Source organism: Anarhichas minor, unplaced genomic scaffold, assembly GCF_050575085.1.
Source record: "Anarhichas minor isolate MPS153535 unplaced genomic scaffold, ASM5057508v1 ptg000027l, whole genome shotgun sequence".
Taxonomy (NCBI): domain Eukaryota; kingdom Metazoa; phylum Chordata; class Actinopteri; order Perciformes; family Anarhichadidae; genus Anarhichas; species Anarhichas minor.
The window spans coordinates 23,028,451-23,051,941 of NW_027466473.1; the positions used below are offsets into that span (position 1 = coordinate 23,028,451).

Here is a 23,491-nt window from a genome sequence, read left to right on the forward strand (position 1 = left end):
TGTGACGTTTATGGTACCGATTCAAAAGGCCTCATGCAAATAGCCATTGCAGTAACTCTGCTACGAAGCAGTTTAGGGTTTGGTAATAAATTTGCTTATGAACAACCAATATATTAAAATAATCTATTATATTATGATAAAATAATATATTAAAGCAAAATCTGTTCAACAACTCCAGTTAAGTCTGTTTTTGTCACTAAATATAGGCAGAGCAGCTCTGCTTTTTGTTTTTCGGTGTCTGTTTATGAAACGTGGCCACTTTATGAGATGCAGAGCTCAGCAGACCTCTGTGGATAATTGACTGGACTCTGGGGCGAAATCCTAATTGAAAGACATCATCCCTAAGCTATAGTTGCTGTTTTGGCATCTGGTAAGCATTACTACACAAAACACCTTACAATTACCCGTGTGCTAGGGGAGCACTAATTACACTTACCTGAATTCAGCTTGGAACAAAAATCAGTCATCACTGCACAAAGCTATCATTTCACTTAATTACTATCTTCTCTACAAAGCAGCAACACACTTATTAGAAACCCTGTTTAATTATAATCCAAACTAAACTAATTCGTTTATTTTGGCTACATAGAATGTATTTTATTAGTTCCCTTTAGAAAGCCTTATGTGAGGAATGAGCTGAGCTCTCACCTACTCAAACACATTTTTTAATTTACATAAATTTCCTTAAAAAGAAAAGATAAAAAGATAGAAAATGTACGTATATCCCAAGATTCAAACTCAGATCTAGTTGAGTCTATTTAAGTGTACATGTGTTCCCTAATCATCAAAATAGCTATGTATATATTGTATATATAAATACATCATTTATATATATATTCTTTTATATGTATAAATCATTCCTATCTTTGTTTTCTCTTGAAGTTAATTCTTTTACAAGTTATATTTGATGTCCCTGCTGTGTATTTATACCTGCTGATTTTGTGCTTTTAGTTATCAATTACGTATGTTTACGTAATACGTATTACATTTATTCATTTACAAATTGTTTTAACTATTTATATACATATATATATATATATATATATATAGTGAATATGTATGTGTAAAACACAGACTGCTTGTATATCTGTGAAGGAAAGAATAAAAGAGATAACTGAAGATATGTGAGTAATCTTAGTTTAACTATCGTCACTTATTCACATGGTTTAAATCACCTTCCTGTCTGAACTGTGTTTACAGACGACAGTCAGTTAACGTACTTGTGCTTCTTGTAATCCGCTGAGCTTACTTAACGTGTGACACGCTATTTTACGCTCAGTTGAACTTCGACAGCTTTTGAATAATGTAAACAACACATTTTGCCAGATGTGTATCTTAATGACTGCACAAGGATATACATGTACAAATGTGATGCGTGACCTCAAGCTGCGGGGTTCATGCAACACAAAACACAATTTCTTAATTAACATCTTGTAGCTGGTGATGTGGCACAGAGCAGCTAATGGAGTTGGGAAAATCTGGCATAACCATCATCCTCCCTGTTCTCCAGCTCTCTTCTCCCGAAGAAGAACATCGTGGGTAAGAGGGCTTTGGCTGCTCTGTGTTAACAGTGGGCTAAACTGTGTGGCAAGCCTCAAGGTTGATTTAAGCTCTCCATTCCTCTCACATTGTAAATTCACCGGCCATCCCACCGTTCTCTTCCCGTCTGCAGCAGGTCAACTGCAGCTGGTGCACAGTCTGCGGTCTGCTGGCTATAAAAGCCTCTCCTTCATTCTCCTTTCTGTTGATTTACCAGCTCTGTTTTTCATTCCTCGTCTCGCTCCTTCTTCACAAGTTTCAGGGAAAAGAACCCGTGGGCTCCATCCTAGATCAACTTCTCCATTGCTTTGTTGCACAAAATGCATCCTGCTAGTATTTTGGAGACTGAACCACCTCCCATCGCTTTATATCAACAGTTTCTGAAAAAGTGCTGATCCGCCATACGCGCTCACAGTGGGTGTAAAGAGCTGGCCGGTTTGCATCCACTGCTGACCTTAAAATGCTCAGTTATTCTACAGCAGAAGAAGTCCAGCTTCAGACTGGTTGATTCATGAATGCACGGTGGTCATCGTCTCTCTTCTAATTAAACTCTGAAGTCAAACATAAGAACATCACTTTAGTATTTCAGCCGTATTGTGTTCTTGTTAAGAGATAAGCAGCATGCTGCAGGGTCCAACCGTCAACTGTCACAGCAGAGACAGCAGTTATCACTGTTCTTCCATTCAACGATCCATCATCATTATTAAATCACTCACTTCACACAACAACAGCCCCCAGGGCTGCTCAAAGCACGATATGCAGGAGAGGTTAAACACAACTGTAACTAAGCGACGCACAAAAGCTTCACTGTCGGTGTTCATGTCACCCCGACATATCGTCACACTGAAGTCACTCTTTACATTTGGAAAACAAACAGTTGCGATTTTCCCAACTTGATCTCTAATAACGTACGTGATTTAAAGTGATCTGAGGAGAGTGAGTGAAGTCATTACTTGATTACCTGATTGTACATCACACAACCTTGACACTTCACACCATTCCATTAAGCCTCTCAACAAGCTGCCATAATGATAAAGTTGGTCTGTTTGCTCTGATAAGACCGACTGTTTTCACTTCATCAATCATGTATAATGGGGTGTTACCATTGTTTAGCTGTGTCACTTCTCCTGGTGGTGGTGGGGGGTGGTGGGGGGGGGGGGGGGGGGGGGGGGACTGAGACGTCAACTTTTTCTTTTGATATAATTTACAATCCAATTAGTCACCGAAAATAAAATGATGAATTAAACCTCATCTTCCAGGCGACCACAGGTCCAGGACCAGCGGGACTCAAATCAATAAATGTTGCCGGATGATGAACGTTTGAAGGTCAGTCGGACTCTCTTTCTGCCTTTTTACTGTTCACAGACTGAGCAGCCTCAGTTGATCTGAGATGGTCTCAAATTTGGGTTTTGATGTGAAATGTGACTATTTATATCACTGAACAATGTCAGTGCTACTAGATCAACTAATTGGAAGCATTCCGAGGATTCCCAGGCTGTGAAAACGCTCTGAAATGATCAAGCCTGACTGGTCTTTTCCCTTTTTCTCTATTTTTAAAACAAGTGTAGCCAAATCTTCTTTTTCCAGCGACAAGGACGACTTCTAATGTCCTTGAAATTCTCTGTCAACTGAAGATATTTGAAATGAAAACGACACCAGTGGGCTTTTCACTGCTCCGTCTAGTATTAACACCAATCCTGTGCTTCGAGACTGCAGCTAAAGAGCATTAAAGTCATACAGCAACACTAACTACCAAGGCATACAGAGTAGAGAGGTGACAGGCAGCTACGCATGAAGCACCCGCAGTTCCTGCCATCTTGCTTCAGAATGTACTTTTTTACAAGGCAGAGCGGTGCAGCTAAGCACCTGGGTACAGGATGCATGCTGCTCACACATTTCTAGGGGACTGGAGACAAGAAGTGAACCTTATGTTGCAACAGATGTACACTACACGCAAAGTCAGAACTGCAGCTCAAGTATATTTAACGGAGCTTTAGATGAAGGACTGCTGTAATTATGCAAATGATTGGCGGGGAAAGTGCTACTGACCGAACACTTGCTCCTGAAGAGTCTCAGAGCTCTGAAACCATGGCATTGTTCAGCAGTGTTGCACTTCCTGTTCCCTCGTTTCAAAACAAACTTTTTTAAATATGTTTTTGGTTAGATGTCTGAAATCAGGTCTGTGGTTAACGAAAGCTGAGGAGATGTTAATGTTTTGTCAGTAAAAACCCGTCTGGTGAAGATAAAAGCTTCCAATCCTGCACACAGTCGCTTTAAACTAGAATTCATCCAGAGAGGAGGCAGCAGGACAGAACATGCTCGTGTGAGGCGTTTTGGACAGCAATAACATTTTGTCCTTAAAGTGTGAGGACTTGTTGCACTTTGCCACGAACGCTGCAAAGCGCTGCCCTCATTCAGCAACTGTCGGACATCTACGCCTACACCACCGACATCCACTCTTCTGTATTATCTACTGCACGGTACATTTCAATGAGCAGATATCATGAGGGTTTGGACATTTTTCGCTCAAAACCACAAAAGAGGAAGAAGGCAGGGAAGACGTAGCCGGAGGTACAACAAAGGGAAATTAATCAAGCAAGAAGGTGCTTGCTTGATTAATTTCCCTTTGTTCCCGTAATCTGTTTACTACCTTCACTAATTGCACCTTTCACAAGGCGAGGAGAAGAGACCCAATTAAAAGAGTAACAGATAAGTGCTCCAGCATCGGTTGACTTTCTTAACTATCAGCAAGTGAAGATGTTGATTCCATTTACGTGTCATGACGATCTGTCTGTATCATGTCGGATACGTGATATTTTTCTCATTTACAAGTGCATGCAGTCATAAAGAAAGATATTAAGATCTGCAGCGTTGGTGCCGATAAAGTGGCCCTCAGGATTCCTGATGAAAAGAGAACGAGTGGAAGCGTCATTAGTGGGATTGAATAACCTGTGAAGATCATGCAGATCTGTGATTATGAGATGAAACAGTTCCCTCACAAGCAGCACAAACAGCTTTTTGTGCTGCTTGGACGTCCTGAGCTGATACGAAGGGTTCAGCCTGATCCTTGTATTTCATGAAGGGCCAGATTTTCCACCGCTGCTCTTTTCAATGTTCCTGAAGGCTGCTCTCTGGTCTTATGGACCTGACCGGTGAAACACTCTCAGAGCAGATCACTCCCATGGAATATTAAAAAAATACATTTAAGACCTATTTCATTTGGCTTTTTAAATTTGGGTTAACTTTAATGGCACCAATGTAATGTTCCGCTGGTGTTAAAGAAACCAAGCAGGTAAAACAAAGGTTTGCGTAGCTCTCTTGCACTGTGCAGCCATACAATGTGTAGTGTAGCATTTAACCAGCAACACGGCTAATATGAGATTTACCCCGCTCATGATATCCACAGCAAAAATATGCCATGATGCTTTCTGATCATCTATCTAGCATCTTGAAAAGGCTCAAATGTTAACGGAACATTTTCTTTAAAACAAAGCATTTCAGTTCTGGTATTTCGGTTTCTTTCCTCAAAGCAAAGCACGGTTAACGAGTCAGTGAGATAACTTTAAATCATTTAAGTGTTTCTGACTTAAATGGTAATCATATGAATCTGTCGATCGTGCCGCTCACCATGGCCAGAGGAATGATGGCCTGGATGTCTCGCTGCACCACCGTCAGCTCCGTCACAACCTTCTCTGAATCGGGAGGCGGGTTCTGCCCCTTGTAGTCGATGTTCCAGTTGATCCGTCTGGTCACCGAGAGGCTGGTGAAGTTCTCCATCTCGAAATCCAACTGCATCACCTCCACGTTGCCCAAAACCTCCCTGCCAGACCATAAACAAATAAATAAAACAATCACACACAAAATAGAATTAAAACAACGTCAGATGCGGCAACATATTCGTGAAAAAGACAGAATAACTCCGCTAATGAATCTGTTGACGGGACAGTTTTTAATTATTCAACAGGCCATTTTTGTGAACTGTCGACACACAGCAGTTATTTTTTTAAGTTTTCCTTGAGTTGAATAAAGAGATAATGTGTTCATGAAGGCTTCAACGTGTGAAGCGCTGCAGCCAAGAGCTTTAGAGCCCAGCGCGTACTTGTCAGAAGATGTATTTTAGTACTTGTTCTTTATTCAAGGTTATGTTCTACAGCTGTGTATTTGAAGGCACGTCACAAAGGGGCAGAGTGTAACATACATACGCAGTAGATCATCTTCAGAAGATAACGTCACAGCTTTGTACTGAGATGAGTTATGACGTAGTTTTAAGATTGATCACAGTATTCTGAATCAATACCCAAAGACCAATAAGAGCCATTAGCTGAGCTGCCGGTGTTGTGTAACCAATGTTATGCATTCAGCGAAGCTTCAGTTACATTCATCGATGAGATGATTGTGAGAACATTTCACTGTGAGCAGCTCGCTCAGTGTGAGAGGCAGATCTCAGGCTGACAGACAGGAGACAGTTAACACGGCTCTCAAAGGTCACAGCGGGCCGCTGACAACGAGAAGCGTCACGGCCGACTTCCCTTCTGAAATGTTACCGTTCTTCACCCGCATACATTTCATATTTCACTACTTGATGTAAAAAATAATGATGTTCAGGTTTTAAACGCTTTAAAGAACCAACACCACAGATAGTGGATTGGGTAATATGATTTTGTTGTCCAGCAATTATGATAAGAGGTTTTCGGTTTACATCTTTCTTGATTAAATGAAGTCAAGGTGAAGAAGCTGAAACTCTGCTAAAGTCTTTCACAATCTAATAATGCAATTTAATACCTTTAGTGCCATAATCCCTGTTTGTTTGTTGTCTGGTCACAAACTCTGAATACAAATCCTTCTGTAGGACGTACGGGGCTTTAGGCACCTGGATTGAACCTTGAGGATGTATGAATGCACCGAGCCAACGTGTCCCTCCTGCTGACTACACGCCACCTGTCTTCCACAGATGTGTGTCTGAAAAAAGGTTTTTCCAGGATTGCAATCCAGACAGCGATCACATTTCCACAGAGAATATTTTGCACAACTAGTTAGTGGTACACACATGTAGTTCTTAGGAGACTGGGTTTGACCTGCTGGTGCAATAGATAAAGCTTCACCGTGTCGGACCTCTCCTCTTATAACCATTCATTTGTTCATTACTAAAGAAAAATCGGATCTGACGTTGGACTTATTAATTTAGCTGTTGTTAAGAGAGCCGCTGAGACTAATGAGAAGGGACAGCTTTCTAATGGCACTGCTGCTTAGAAGGAGTTACCATGTGAATGACTCAGTGATCGTCTCTGAGAACAGTGTGCAGGTCTTGTCAATAAACAATCACCGCTCCCTAATCCTGCTAGCTAGCTTCTATCTTCAGGCCCGAGCGTGGAGCTGGTGCGAGGGGATTGCAAATTTGGATCTGCCTCTAACTTTCAAATAAGCGTAATTGCAGCGGCTGCAGATTCGCTTCTGGCCAATCGATAGTTTTAGGTCGGTAACTTGATTGCTCTGGTGGCCGTGCACGTGAAATATTTGGGCATTTTCTCTGTTGCTTCTCTCTGCAGGGTATGAGACTTCGGCTGGGACCTTGGTTTCACTGTTGCAAACACGCCAGAGATGCAGAGGCGATAACAGCCCTCCTGTTATGAAGATCCTGCTTGTTGGGTTTGTAATCCTGGAGTTCAACAAGCCTAACGTGACACCGTCTCACCGGTGGCGAAGGGGCAAATGAAATCTCTCTCCACCCGTGACGGGAAGCATCCCGCCTCAAAGCTCACCTTTAGCTGAGAGTGAGGCGCTCGCGGTCCGTCCTTCACAAAAGCAAAGAACCCGTCCCAGCGTTCAGCCCTGAGAGCCCTTTAATGAAAGCTGGATCAAAGTCTCTGAACGAGCCTCCGCCCACAACCGGTTCCTCTCAGGGAACATCGGGATGAGATCTCGGCCTATTTGTCTCGACATCACTCACTGAAAACAAACACCCCCGTCTGTCTGTGACTCGCTAAAGCTGTCATCAATTACAGCCCACTGGAGTGAGTGCATGTACTGCCGCTCAATACAGTGCCGACTGCCACCGCGCTGGAGGGGAGGGATAAGCATGTTCACAATGAACCCATTTGGGTGAGAGGGACTGTTGAAAAGCCAATTGAAAAAGAATGTAAGTGGGGAAAAGGAAGAAAAATGACATTTTGTCCTTCACGTCTCAAGCGATGCGCCAGTTACACTTGACATTTTGACACGGATTCTGAGATCTGAATCAGTGATGTGGTGTTTCCTAAAACATCTTCTTCTGTCTTTCTGCGCACGCCTTTATCTCCCTTTACATTACTAACAGCATCAACCAAACCCATGACAGTAGTTACTGTCGGTAGTTCTCTCCACAGCTCTCGTAGCTGCTGTGTTACAGTCTTATTACAAGTCCGTAGGGCGTGTCAATGGGACGATAGGGTGACCTTCTCATCAGAATACTAAATGATGCATGTGTTAGCTAATTAATGTCACCAGTTCCTAAGGTTTCAGAGGAAATTATCACTCCACAAGGGAATGTGTTTTTACGAGCTTTCCTGTACTCTGTTATCAATAATCTTCCAATATTAAAATGAACAATGTAAATACTTCAGGTAACCATTCCCTTCAGATCATATATATATATATATATATATATATATATATATATATATATATATATAGAGAGAGAGAGAGAGAGAGAGAGAGAGAGAGAGAGAGAGCGAGAGAGAGAAGACTGGTAAGTTAATGTTGCACTGTCTATCTGCATGGCACACAGTATATATTCTAAGAGTTGTAGCTTGGGGCTTTTCTCGAGCTCAGGAGGATTTGGTTCTTTGATCAGAGGTCTGTTTGAACTGATTAACAGGGAAGAGTTCATTGGATCAAAGCACCGCAAGGCAGCGTTACACCAGCGATGGAGAACAGAGGGGCTCAGAACGGTCCGCGCTTAAGCGCCATCTTTAACCACGCGTCTGCGCCACGTAACGCATCACGTTCATTTCTGAGGACGCACACAACGCTGACTTTTAAAAGCATTTATAGCAAAGTACGGGGACGTTTTATCAAAATAATATATTATGTGTCTTACCGAGAACGAGATAAATATCAATTCTGTGTGTTAAGCTGAAGCCAGTTAGCCTAGCTTAGCATAAACACTGGAGGCAAGGGGAAACAGCTAGCTCAGCACTGACCATGTTGTATTAAAAGTAAAGTACATATTGTGTTTTTAGAGGGATTTACGAGCTGGATCTATTCTTCTGATGATCATCACAAACGTGCGTAGCTTCTCAGCTTCTCCTCGTCTTACCATTACAGTGAGGTTGCCAGGTTTGGTATCTCTGTGTCAGGGCAAAGATGGACTGGGCAGAGGAATAAAGTGTTGTAGTCTACTTTCCTCCATTTATCACTGCAACTGTAACTACAGTGACTGTGTATTGGGCTCTGAGGACAGCCAGAACCAATACTGTGTCTGAGTGCATGATGTGTAAACGCAGACGACGGACTGAAGCTGCTGCTCTGCTAACGTGCTGCTCAGATGAACTGTGAAAATAAGACCATTTTATTGTTTGAGAGGTGTTGGTTGACCCAGGAGCCAGAATATAAAATAGGCATTGTATGTTTCTGCAAACCACGAATACGTTGAATCGCGACGTTTATGAACCAAAAACACGGTTCATATCAACATTTCTACATACGTTAAACACGTTCGGCTAGGTCAGCCATACTCTGGTTCCAGCAGTAATAGCACGAGGTTGATGATCTTCTCATCTCACCGTCAGCAAGAAAGCAAATAAATGCAAATCCCCAGAAACTTAAAAAAGTGCTTATAAATATCAGAGGTTTCCATTTTCTGGCCTATATTACTTACCGACAAAATTAAATGTCAATTGTAATAAACGACTTTCCCTTGAGTGTGGAAACAGGAAACATCCCCGAGACAACATCTATTTTTCATGCAGCTTCAAACGGGCAAACATCACTGATGATGGAGCAGCTTAGACACCAGATGAAAAAACTCTTTTACACAGAGATTCCACAAGACTGCCATTTGAAATTGCATGCCGACATGACGTGTAACTAGAGCTTGGTATCTTTACCTTTAAGGTATCGACTGAAATAATCCAGTTCCAACTATGACCAAAACTTCTCAGATCAAGCGATACCTGCAGTCGATCCTTTTGGTGCCCAGAACTAGAAAAATAAAAGACGGCTGACAACGGCAACAGTGCTGACAGAGCAAACTGTTTTACACATACTTTGGCTCGGCTCTTCGTCTATCTCTGCTGCCGGCTTCATGGTGGAATGACTCTGACCTCCCATTCCCTGCTTGTACCATTCACACAGAACGGCGAGGCAGAAGAAGGCGCAGCATTGAAAGGGGCTTATTTCAGTCCTGCAGAAGTTTTTGTTAAGAGTCATTATTGGCACTGAATCGTTTTTTTTTTCTGGTTTCATCGGTTATTTAACACTGAATTACTCAGAGCAAAAAACACCTCATCTTATTAATGAGATGTTTTTTCAGTTGTCCTGTAATGCCACCGCGTTCTTTAGGAGCATTATTCATGTGAAAGCCATTGACCGCAATCAATAATGCATCGGCTCATGCGGCGTTATCAACGAGCTGCTGTTAGGATGTGACTGGGAACCAGATGGAGGGTTACAGAAGAATAAGTACGGTGGATAATCCCAGCAATGACTAAAGAGGGATCTGATGGAGAGACACAAGATAAAGAGAGGAAAATGAAGAGAGGAGAGGGATGAAGAGATCGACGATACGCCCCCAAGGGAAAACACTCTCACCTCATTTCCTCCGTTTCAGGTAGATTTGAGTAAACAAAAGCAGAAGTACAAACAGAAGTGGTACTCAGACGCATTCAGCAATGACGTGCACAATGCTGCTGGTGTATTTATCTGTTCTCTTTTTCTGCACAGGGGGGAGAGTTGAGTGTGTGAGTTTATGTGTTTGTGAGGAGGAGGGGGGGGGGGGGGGGCTTTAAATCTTGCACAAAAAGACTTATGAATGAGAACAATTATTGAACTATGCTTATTACTGAATTGAATTGGGTAATTAGGAGAAGAATTGCCTTGAGAATTCATGTATTTTGGGGCTCATTGCTGTCTGGGGCTGCTGCTCAGCGTGTCCTCCAGCAGTGTAAACTCCATACTCCCAAACAAGGAAGCAAATAGGGTTGAATATTCTTTCTAGATAAAACAAATCAGCTGCTAAAAGCATGTTAACTAAACTGAACTATTAAAATACATAACAGAGATTATAGAGTGTTGCAGAGATGAGGTACTGAGTCCAACCGGAGTTAGTGTCACACTGGTTCCCTCAACCAAAATCCAATTGGATTCTTCCATTGGATTTTGAATTATTGCAGAAAATAATCTCTGTGGCAAACACAAGTTTATGATTCTTACACGTTTTGTGCATCAAGATAATAATAATAATAATAATTTCTACTTGGATTGACTCGTTTCTCTGCTGGAGAGGACTCAACCATCACATAAACATATTCACACAGCAGCTTTAAATTCAAGCACTAATATGACCTCAGGTCAGGAACATAAGCAGCTCCATAGTGACTCTTCTGGTAGTCAGCTCCCACAACAATGAATAACATTCAATGTTTAAATCCCTGTGTGATACATCAGTGACATTTACTACTTTAACCGTTTTGATACAAATAAAGACTTCATCCAGACCTCCAAACTACCTGAAATACCAATTTCCCAACACTGCTGTTTGTTTCCACAAGAGAATCTTCAGAGGCTTGAGTGCTTTATTTTATATAAAGAGAGTTTACGCTCACACTCAATCAATTTGATGGGAATGAAGCATCACAACATGAAGCGGTCCGTGACTTCATGACTTCAGACGGCTATTGTTTGGCCGTTTGGCTTTAGGTGGTCACAGAATTGACTGGGCTCTTGACAAAATCGAGTGTGACACGTTGTTTCTCTATCCATGCTTGACCCCTACTGGACGTTTCACACCCGGTGACAGGGTGGCAAAGATTACATGACACGGGTCACTAAATATAGCAAGGCAGGCTGCCACCGAGGCGCTAAGACGTAAACAAGGGTGAAATGGTGCATTTCTTTTCCAGGTGAGGCCACTCTGCCTTCTTCCTCTCTGTGCTGTTTCTCCAGCAGCCATGAGGGAGTCCAGAGGGAAGGCAATATTTAGACCAGCAGTCGCTAATATCTCCCAGCCTAACTCCCGCGCTGCAGCTCTTAATGAATTGAACGCATCACATATTGTGATTTATGGTTGTACATTTTTTGTTGCTTTCCCTCGGTGGGACGAGCTCAAAGGCCAAACTGCACCCACATGAATAACAAAAACCCGTGAATACAATGTGATTGATGTTGACTGTGTTCATGTGCAAGCAGCTGTTGAATAGAATCACTTCACTCTAATTCCAGAAACAAAAAGAGAAACGTATTTTCTCACCTGCATCAATGTAGAAAGTCTTGTTTTGTAGAGATTTTTGCAATAATTTCTGTACAATTTACATGAACGTAATTGTAGGTGTTGCTTGAAGCAATCATCTCATCAATGGTGTTTTAAAAACAGCAGACAGAAACTGCTTCTGTTTGTTTTTCTGGATAACCCATAAACCTCCTGTCAAGAGTTTTCATTGGAAACACTTTCTACCGAAGAAATAGTCCCGAAGAAAAGTGAGGAAGGAGACTATGGGAAGAAATGTTTCACTGCTGTGAGCATCAACAGTTTTCATTCATTTCCAATTCTTAACTGTATCGGAGTGGATGCAGATATGCTAAAATCAAAAGGTTACGATATTGTTCCAAAAGCACAAAACTGACCCTTTAAGCTGCCTCTTCATGTTCAGGTCTATAATAACTATATAATAATCACACACAGGTTGTACTTCTTAAATAGGCCGTACATCATTAGACTACACTGAGCTTGCAAATCACTGAGCAACTCTAGTTTCACTGTTACCATAAAGTTGCATTTAGCGTAGAATCGGCCCAGACAGAGTCCATCACAGACCCGTCAGCCACTACAGGGCTGTGATTGGTGATTTTTAGTCCTTTGAGGAACTTGGTATAATCACTGCTCTCAGACAAGATCTCATCTCAAAGGTATTTTAATGCCCGCAGTCAAAATGGTCTACCGCATCACTCCAACGTGGGCTGAATTAACAGCAGATGTAGTGAGACTAAGCAGATAAGATCTCCGTTCATTTAACGTGCTATAAAGCAGAAGGTGCTTTAGTCACTCTGCTGCGGGCCAAAGCTGTGTTTTATCTTCTGGAGCTCCCGGGGCATTTACAGAGAACGGTGTATGCTTTTAAAAGCTGCCTTTAATCAGGGAGTGAACTATGACTGTTACATGCCAGGAAACCTTGTTTGGGACCTTTTGTCCATTGTTAAGGAAGACAAATACCAGCGAGGGCAGGAACCAACAGCTCAGCTCCAGCAGTCGGTTAGAGAGACGCAGTGTGGTTAGGCCCGGGGCGGTTGACTTACCCCTGTTTGACTGCTTTGTTCTTGTTCACATCGATGGTGGTGATGGAGTGCTTGGCGCCGGACTGAATCTCCCAGTCCACCGTCCACTGGGCGTTCTTTGACTTGGTCTCGAGCAGGTTCACCCCTTTCTTTGCTTTGACCCTGCAGGAAACAGCCAGGGGAAAAAGAACGGGATGAGTACATTTTTATTAGAAGAGGGGAAGGGGGGGGGGGGGTTGATTTATGTGCAAGGTCAGGGGTGAGCGCCCTCCATGTGCAGCAGTCCTTCGCCTTGTATTGCATCATGGCAAAAGCAATTCCACAGATGAATCAATAACAGAGATGAATGAGGAAGATACAAAGATACAAAGATACTACGTCAGGTCACAGAGTCCACGAACGCTTCTGAGATCTAGTCTGCTTTGCTTCTGACTGCATTGACCACTGACGTCTGGAAGCTTCCAAATTCAACATTTACTCACAAAACTAATGAGGCATTTCATATAATAAACAGATGAAATAATCTGTATCAGGATACTGTATTGATTCCCTCAGCTCCTCGGGGACAACATGCTGCGCAGGAAGGGTCAGGGTCAGCTACTGAACAGGATTCACAGCTTTTGCTCAAGGACCTTTCAGCAGAGAGGGTGTTTGAACCTGGAACCCCCGCCTCATACTCCCTGCAACCTAATATACGTACATATGTGTCCAAACACGTACATTCTGGCTCACATATCTAAATGCGTACACTGACATGCACACACAAATGCACCGACCACAGACTACACATTCTCGTACACGCATTCATAACTGTACGGTGCCTGCAGAGGTTTTGCACGTTCGCATACTGAACATACAGTATCACATATATGTTCCACCCACACAAATAAGCCAGATGTGTCCATGTTCCCAAACACTAAATCAATAAATCAATACAATATATGATACACACATACATAAATAAATAGCTTCTAAAGAAGTAGAAGAAATAGTAACTGTAGAAAAGTATAAAAGGACAAGATAGACTGGCTGCTCAAATATGCTGCAAGATACTTTCCTCATTTCCCGAAGAATGGTCAGGCCTTGGTTTATATTTCAAGATGTTTAGCGGCATAGTCCAGATAGAAGTGGACTTAGATTTGAACCTGAAACATCACAAGTCAAATATTGAAAAGATGTAAATAGTGACTGTGACACTAAGCAGGGTTTTATTGTGTTTTGATGACACTGCACCTTAAAGCAAGAGGCTATTTGAACTTTTCTGTCAGCTGGATAACCAAACCAGTTGTGGCAGCTGTGCGTTGTGACTGAACCCAGGCGTGCTATGAAGGTGTCCACTGACAGAATAGGGAAACAGCCGAGAGGGAAGAAGCCCAAAACAAAAGCACTCAGTTATCATTGTGGTTATTTGACCACAGAGCCACGCCCGACTCCTGCACCGCCGCTCGATGGAGACAAGCGGCCCGTCCACAGACGTGCAGAGCACTCATGGAGATTATTGATCTGATGCTCTCATTTTCATGAAACACAAGACAGGGATGAATTATTAACATATCTGGCTTTTGTTCGTCTGCCTTGTGCCTTCAAGACAATTCATTCAAACACCAGACTTGAAGCTAAGTTAAAGGTCACACATCATGCTCAGTTCCAGGTCCATACTTGTGTTTTGGGTTTCTACGAGAACATATTTACATGCTTTAATGTTCAAGAAACATGATATTTCTCTGATAGTGTCTCTGTGAATGAACCTGTATTCACCGTCTGTCTGAAACGCTCCGTTAGTCTTTTTAAGCCCTCCTCTGCTCTGATTGGTCAGCATTTCTGTCTTCGCAGCGTCACTGCAGCAGCTGAGGACTCATCAACTACTCCGTGTTTGACAACACATCTGTATAGTCGGGACATCACAACCTCATGGAAGTCCTGACGGCTCTTTCAAAAGGATCCCAACTAAACTGCACTGTTACGCGTTGAGGGGAAAGTGTTTCCTCCCGTATGACTGCTGCAGCGTGAACTCTTCCAAACACAACACCACCTGCTCAGGTTTAGTAAACGACATCGTGGTTTGGCTTCAAATGAAATGAAGGCAAAATCACAACAAAAACGCAACACAACTGCCCTGTGTATTGACCACAGACATGGAAATCACACTTTCTACATTGTGGAAATATTGAAACAAATATCTTAAATAATGTATTAGACACCACATGATAATGATATGGAGAGCATCAGACAGTGTTCTCACGTTTACAGTCTAAACTCTGGGGATCTTAATGATCTTAATGATTTCTTTCCTTTACAGGAAGACAGTGTCGCCTTCAGATCAGTCGCCAGTGTCTCATTTACATTCGGCTGAAAGTCTGAAACCCCCCCCCCCCCCACCCCCCCCCACCCCCCTTTGCGACATCTTCCAGATCGTTCCATTTATTTCTTTGACAGATAAAAATTCTGAAGTCCCGCTGAGGTGTTTCCATTTGCTACGCTAACCTGCGCTCAGTGCATCGGCCACTCATCCATGATTTGTGAAAGCAATTGACTTTCAGCCGGAGCCACGCGGCTCAGACTGCATTCTAATGTCAGCGCCACAAACCTCAGTTTGCTGCTGAAAGTATTTAACAAGTGATTAACAAAAAGGCAATTATAAATTTAAAAAAAGTCCTGCAAACTTTCAGACCTATAAACCTAAACCCATAAAAACAACGATTATCATAATTACCACAATATTGTAGATTCAATCTATAAATACTGAAAGTTTCCTCATTTGCTGTCCTAAGCGTGCCATGTGTGCCTCAAACCCTTTCCCAATCTGTGTGAAACAACGAAGCAGCTCTCACAGGTCTGCAGCCTCTGAAACTCGGTTTCTGGTTATTGCAGCTCTTATTGTCTTCTTTCATCAAATCCCCCCACATGAGAGAAAATACAGTAATCATCTCGCACAGCTCCGTCAAAGAGGAGATGAAACAGAGAATATGTAATGTTTAAGAAATCACCCTGATCAAGCGCGTCGCCTTTGATGCGAGTTGAAAAGGGGAAGCGTAACTCCCTCAGACTCTCACTAAACGAGGTGACCCAGTTGCAGCTTGATCACTGTAGCTCGTATAAAAAGACTCATGAGAGATGATAATCAGGCATTATTGTAGTACGACCGTATCCTGGTCAGGATGCAACCCTGCTGAGTAATACTTGTATTTATATTCATTACCTACTCTCACCAGCAGCTTATGAAAGCCACTACATATTCTTCATAATCTTCTATAGAGAGCCTGCACGTTGCTCAGAACCAATGCTTTTAATCAGAATTTCTGCACCACAAATGAGAGGGGATGAAGCATTACCCACGGGAGCGCCACATGAATCGGGCTCCCCATTGAACAGTGTTAATGCTGATTAATGAAAGAGCATCGCAAATGGAAAAGTCGTGCAGCAGTAACCGGCAATAATACACGCCCAAATTCTCAGAATCTCCGCGGGCTGCTGCCGCACGGAAAAGTGGAGAGGCAGTGTGAGTCACTTCAGCTAAGACAGAGCTATTACTTACTCATTCCACACAGATGCCTTCTGCCATGGCAACACCTATTAGACTCCGAGGTGGCAGGCGGACTGCTAAACAGGAGAGCGTTTGGTCAACACCTTTCAGGGCCAGATTTGTGAGCTTCCCCTGGGTTATCAGATTCAGTCTTTGTGTTTAGAGGTAAACACTGACCCACAGCATGAAACCACCAAAACACAGCGCCATCAATCGTCATCATGACCAACATGACTTCATCAGCTGCTGTGAGTTTTGCAGGTTATTATCTATTTTAATAGGACATTTATAGGACAGTCATGTACATACAGGTGGATGAGGGGGGGGGGGGGGGGGGGGGGGGGGGATCACCAGAAGCCCCACGATACGATCTTATTGCGATATTAAACATTTTGCAAAATGCTGAATGCTGCAAAATGATACCATTTGTCAACATCTGTTTTATCTAATAAGTTTTTTCACTCAGTTCAACCAACTTGTCTCTTTTTTATCACTTTTTCTTGCAGCAAAATGTGTTTGTGCAAGAATGTGCAAAAACAGCAGAGAGTCTGAATTGGACTGAAAAAGCAATTTATCAAAAGGTTTTCTTTGCATTTACAAGTGAATAGTTTCTATAATAGAAGATCAACACGTGTTATCCAATATTGCAACGTAAAATGTTGTGATATTATGTTTTTATGTTTGATTTTCTCACCAATCCCTAAGGTACATACATGACATGTGACCTCTGCGTTTAACCCGTCCTCAGCATTGTAGGAGCAGTGGGTCCACTGCCTCCCTCTGGGACACTTTGACATGGAGACAGTAGGAGTCGGGGATTGAACTGCCAACCTTGTGGTCAAAGGACGACCCGCTCTTCCCACTGAGTCCTAGTTTCCGCAATTTATTGGATTAAATCCAAAGTGTCAGGAATGAAAAACAACTCGTATTTTTGTTTCGTCCTCCACGCAACCGGGATACTTCTTCTTTGTCCTCTTATGTTGGACTCTCTATCGCCTCTCGAGGTACAAGTGGTCCAACAAGACCGGCCGGGTCAGGGCTAGCTGGTCAGCGTGCTCATTTCAGTAGATATTGACGATGTTACTTCGTTGTTTGAATGTTCTGGCCAGATCTTACACATTGCACCTTTAAAGACACTACATATATAAAAACGTCTTTATTTTTCCTGCGGCATTGAAAGCAGCGTTCTTGTCTCTTCTCTGCAGCCCGCTGTGTCTCCATGGTGTGCTCGTACTACTCGAGAGCTTGGATTGCTCTCCACTGGGCACAGAGGCCGACGTCCTCATGACCCATTTATGACTGCTGCCAGAAATCATGTCAGCTGCCATGCCGCACGCTGTAATTTAATACAACTGTCTCATGTTAATAAATAAAATATGCAAACCAGAATTAAATCAAATCAAAGCTCCCAAGTCCTTAAATGTTCCTTAATGGCCCATTTAAAGAGTATTTATTGAACACATTTGAGGACGTCCCCACAGGCAGGGCACTCACAAAACTGCAATTTTTCCACCACATAATGAGACTGACTGTAAAAAAATGCCTTTTTAGACTTTAATCACTTTAAATCTCGGCAATGAAACACAAGCTGAATAGTGTAGACTGCATGTGTGTACTTTATATGATTAATGTGTGTTTCGTTATTAAAAGGGCTGTTTGACAAGCTGAGGGTTGAAGTCAGGGTACACCAGCTGAAACTTAAGGTGCGTGGATGCTGAGGTACAGCGACGTATCCTGATGGACGTCGTCGATGGCTGACGTGTTCAAAGGCTTCTTGGACTCTTGCGTGTTTTGATGCACAAGTAAACCACCAGTTTGCCGAGTCATGGCGAAAAATACGTTACATTGTGGTCCATCTTCTAGTTTATTATATTAGTTTGTGTATAATTGTGTTTGCAGTGTGTAAAATGGCTTCGATGATATTTTTGCCCATAATCTCTTCGTTAAGTGGGTATATCACATGTGTGTAGCATTCATTATGTTCCTTTCTGAGAAGTGCATCGTATGACACGCTGTACGCTAAACTGTCTCCGTACAGCGAGTTCAATCAAACCCTTTGCATTTGATTGGACCAAAAAAAAAGTGTGCACTCTGATATCTGTGGTGTTTATCTTCACAAGCAAACAGCTTTGAGCTTTTTTCTCGACGGCAGCGCGGAGACGTGCAGCTGGAGAGCCGGCGCGTGAATCTGCCAGGGACAGACTTCTCTTAATGGGTGCCTCTGAAAATTAAAATATGAGAAGCTGGGGAAATATCACAGAGCAGATTACAAATTTGAAACCGCAGCTGCTGGTTTGCACATGTTGGAAGTGATTTATTTCTTGGTGAAAATGAGCACCTCAGTGGAGTGGTAAATGTGTCTTCTACACGTGCGACAGAGTTAACGACAGCACATTCCTAGTTATCAACACCCCACGTCTCCTCAGGAAACAACCGGGAGCCTGCTGCCGACCATAACGGCTCGCTTTTTGTTCCAGCTTACGTTGCTCTGTAATTAATACAAACAATAAAGTCACATTCCAACAGAAGAGATGAGTAAGCCAGATAATTACAGCAGAGATCCACCAAAAACATCTAATGCTGAGGTAACGTAATATCATGCAGAGCACTTGCATTATAAAACCTTTTATCTGAGACGGATGCTTTTTTACCCTCAAAGTGTTTTATATATTATATATTATATTAAGCTGAGTTTTGTGTTTTTTCAATAGTTTTTGAACAGTGGAGCTCCATGACACAGCGGGCTCTTAACTAACTCCAATGTGAACCCATCCACGTCGTTATTAGACGCTCAGAGACACTGGTGCAGTATAACGAACCACAAAGTCCACTTAGGAAGGATGTCAGGGTGCACGGTCGGGTCAAACACAGACTTTCACCCTGGAGACCGCTACAACATGAACTCATTTGACCTCAGTTCTGTTACACAACAAACCTATTGTTGAATGTATGGTTATCTTATTGAACAAAGGTACATATTTGAACCCAAACCACAACCTAACCGAGTACTTTAGTTGCGTAAGTAAACCTACGTTGGAGGTATATTTTGAAAAGACAAGCAACAAGCGGAACCTGACACGTACAAAACTTACGCTAGAGGAGAAAACTAGAACGTCACAGTTTGAATCAGAGTCTGACGAGTTGGGAGTGAGAACGTGTTGCAATGGCACAGAGGGAAACCCAACTAATACGTGTCTGTAGGATCAACTCATTGATGGATTTTGGCCTTTTCATGGCGGCGTCATCTTTTCAAAAACAGATGTTTAAACGCAGCAAATCTGAGCATCTGATGAAGTCATCTTTGAATCACAGGCATTGATCAATAAACCCATGAGAGCCAGCAGACACTGTGTAATCACGATGAGGTGGTGAAAGCCGTACCGCCCCTCCCCTTTAAGGAAGTGTTTAGCAGCTGAGGTTCTGCTTGGCTGAGGCCTTAGGGAGCGCAGAAGCAGGAAATGAAGTCTATTGTGACGCTACATGCCTGAACACGGGCGCTATCTCTCTGTGTCTTCATCACAATCAACGGCTGCCCAGACGTGTGTGACAGAGATGCACTGAGGAGGACTTTTCCTTCTTCTCTGGATCAACCAGTGGCTGGTTTTCAACGTCTGTGAACTACAGAGATGCTCCCACTGCTCTCACCTTATAACGCAGTCTGAGGACCGAGTGGTGATGAATAGCTGCAGAGCCTCGGCTCACAGTTATCTCCTCCCCCCCTCTAACGTGCAGAAAACACACAAATACAAATAATAAATCACTGATGTGTGATATTGTAACTTCTCAAATATGAATAACAGTGAGTCAGGGATTTTATCAGTTAATTAGGAGTTTATGCCAAGGGGTCGGTGTGCAGTAAACAGTGCAAGCTCCATACTCAGATGGGATTACTTTAGCCATGCATCAAAACTCTCTCACTTCCATTAGCTTTGTAAATAACTCATTTTATGAATATCAAACGTAAAAGCAGTGCTTTTTAACCCCGGCCTGTAATGCTTTCATAATACCAAATTAAAAACCATGACTGAAAAATATTGCAAGATCTTAAAGAAGAAGAACAAGAAGCCTGTTTTATTTGCAATGGCAGACAGAGGGAGGGATCATCACATCGCGGATGGGCATTTATCACATTTTTGCCAGGTCGGACCTCAAAACAGCGATGTCACCGTGTCCTCATCTCCCAGCATTCATTTTCTTTGAGTGCATAACTATCATGGCCAAAACTACAAGATGTAATAAGCCAGTACTTACCATTAAACGAGCTCAACGCACTAAGGTCCTGTCATAAATTAACAGCACCGATGGCATATTAGACATAAAAAAGAAAGTGTTTTTTCTTACTTTTGCCAATTCATTTGGAACATTTTTACAGCGCTTATACAAGAGAAGTAATGCCAGAATCATTAAAAATGTCCTTCCCTTTGGGGCAAATATCAGTTACTAATTACAACCCTTCTCCTTCACCCACCATGAAAGGTCAAACTAGATCCAGGACTTCGCCAGCACACCAACAAAAGGGATTTCGATGAGAACTTGATTATTGCCTGACCCCTCCCTCAGTTTCTCTTTTCTCAGCTTCACCAGATACTCCCTTCTCTGGTGTTATGCATGTCATCAGGGCCCGACTACATTTCCCTCGTGAAATTATCAAACGAAACGACCAAGACCTTCCTCTCTGTCTGCCAGCCCCAGACAGATTGGACTCCGGTATTTGGCATTCACCAGCAGCGTGTTAGGATAGCCGAGTGGGACGTCGTAAACAAACATTTGATCGCGGACGGCGGTGACAACAGCCCCGCGGAACGCGCGAAACCCTGATGGATGGAGTCGTGCTTCACGGTTGTCCCTTTAGTGATGCCCAGACGAAGGCAGAAAAGTAAATAAACAACTAAAATGTCAGCACTTGAATGTCTCGGAGGCATTAGCTGCACTCCCTTTTGCATTACAGCAGAAACGGGGCCCACGCCCCAGCAGCTAAATTTGGCTAGCAAAGCCCTTTTTTTCCCACTCATCCGTAGGCAGAAGCTCCATTAGTTCCTCCGAGGGGGCACTTTACAGACAACCTGACCGCTTGTGCTACTGCAGACACAACAAATCCCATTCCATGAAGATATGTATAATTCAGAATATAAGTGCAGATTTTGTTATTTGTCCGTGGCCAGCTGTGGATGTGGTGCTCTTATGTGCGCAATGACATGTGATTCAATTACATAGTCCGCTGTGCACGATGTCTCGGCCTCAGCATGTTACGCTATGTTCACAGGCGCCACTTTTAACGTAGGGGAAGGTCACTGAACCGTTCACTTCACAAAACAAAGGCTAAATCATTTCTCACCCGCCAGCAGAGGAATAATTACAACAGTAAAGAGGGATCACCTAACGTATGACAGCGTCTAGTTTCAGTCAGGGAGGTTTTATTTTCACTGATGATGCAACCATAGTTACCCTGTACCTGTAGTACAGCACTGGCACCTGACTAGCACATCTTAATTAGCCTTTACAGTATCCAACAGCCAATCAGAGAGCATGGAAAGACGAGGGAACAAGGAGTTTTCTGTTTCCTGTCGGCCAGTCAAATGTAGGAAAAGAGCTGCAACTAACCATTATTTTCATTGTTGGTTAATCTGTCCCGATTAATCGATAAGTTGTTTGGTAAAAAAATGTCTATCAGTGTTTCCCAAAGCCCAAGATGACGTCATCTCATCCAAAGCTTTCACATACTGACACTTGGTCTGGACCCTTGGCGTCACTCTTTAACGCATTTGGTAGCATCAAACTATGACGCTCCACTACGGTCGCAGTAAACACGGGGTTAACGTTGTGAATTCAAACAAAAACACAAAACACAAGAACAAGGCTTCACATAACACAAGAACAAGGCTTCACATAACACAAGAACAAGGCTTCACATAACACAAGAACAGAACACAAACATCATAAATGGACATGGACTTTGGGTCCTGGGCTTGTTTCACCCATCCGCCCTGTGTGTGTGTGTGTGTGTGTGTGTGTGTGTGTGTGTGTGTGTGTTTTTACGTCTTTATACTACATCATCACACTGACGGAGCATTTTCTCTGAGTCTAATAACGACACGGATGGTTTTATACTTGAAAGCTCGGTGCGTCTCATACAACAGCTAAAGGAAGCCTTGTGAGTCGGCATCAAGACACCGAAGGGAGTGACAAACCTTCCGTAGTCGATGCCCTGGGAATGACAACGAGCTGTTCAAATTTCTTCTTTCGAAGATATTCACTTTACTGTCACAGAGGAGCAAAGAAACCAGAAAATATTCACATGTAAGAAGCTAGACTGAGAGATTTTGTTCTTGAATAAATTACTCAAACCGATGAATTAATTATCAAAATAGTTGCCAATTAATTTCATGGTTGACATCTGACTGATTAATCGATTAACTGTTGCAGATCTGCCTCCCAGCCTCACGCTGGATCCAGTTTACAGTCTCTTTGGGATAAGGAGATCTGGTGGTTAGCCAAAACCAAAGATGATCAATTGAAAATGCAAAAATATAAATGTCACAGTTATTGTCACAGTGTTGTGACACTTTGACAAGTTTGACAGTTGACAGTGTTTGTGAAATGCAGAGCAGAGGCACTGCTGTAATGAGCGCCTGGCACCATTGTTGATGCCTAACGCAAAAAGAAAAGTTTTATTTTGTTCTGTTTTACTGTAAAGCTCCGCAATTCCATTTCTATTGTGTATGCATGATGACAAACCTCAGCCCCTCATGGGTCCCGAAGATCCCATAACCGCCTCACTAGCCTCAACATGAGCACACAGCTCAGTAATGCTTGGCCTCAGCAAAAAAATAAATTAAAAAAGCATCTCATGCAATGTGCCCATCGTTATGGCCCTGAGACAAAAGAGAGGTGTCAGTGTCAAAACGAGGGCTGCACAGTCAGTCATGAAGACCGGAGCAGCCATCAGCCCAGATGTTCACTTGG

At 42.8% G+C, this 23,491-nt stretch overlaps 1 protein-coding gene across 1 annotated transcript in view; it reads right to left on the bottom strand.

The window, feature by feature from the left end:
• tmem132e (transmembrane protein 132E) overlaps window positions 1-23,491 on the bottom strand; it is a 95,262-nt gene that overhangs the window by 35,532 nt on the left and 36,239 nt on the right. The window contains exons 3-4 of the mRNA XM_076101865.1: window positions 13,027-13,167; window positions 5,167-5,359 (exon numbers count right to left, since the gene is read on the bottom strand). Coding sequence (XP_075957980.1) covers window positions 5,167-5,359; window positions 13,027-13,167 — 334 coding nt within the window. The remainder of the gene's footprint in view (window positions 1-5,166; window positions 5,360-13,026; window positions 13,168-23,491) is intronic.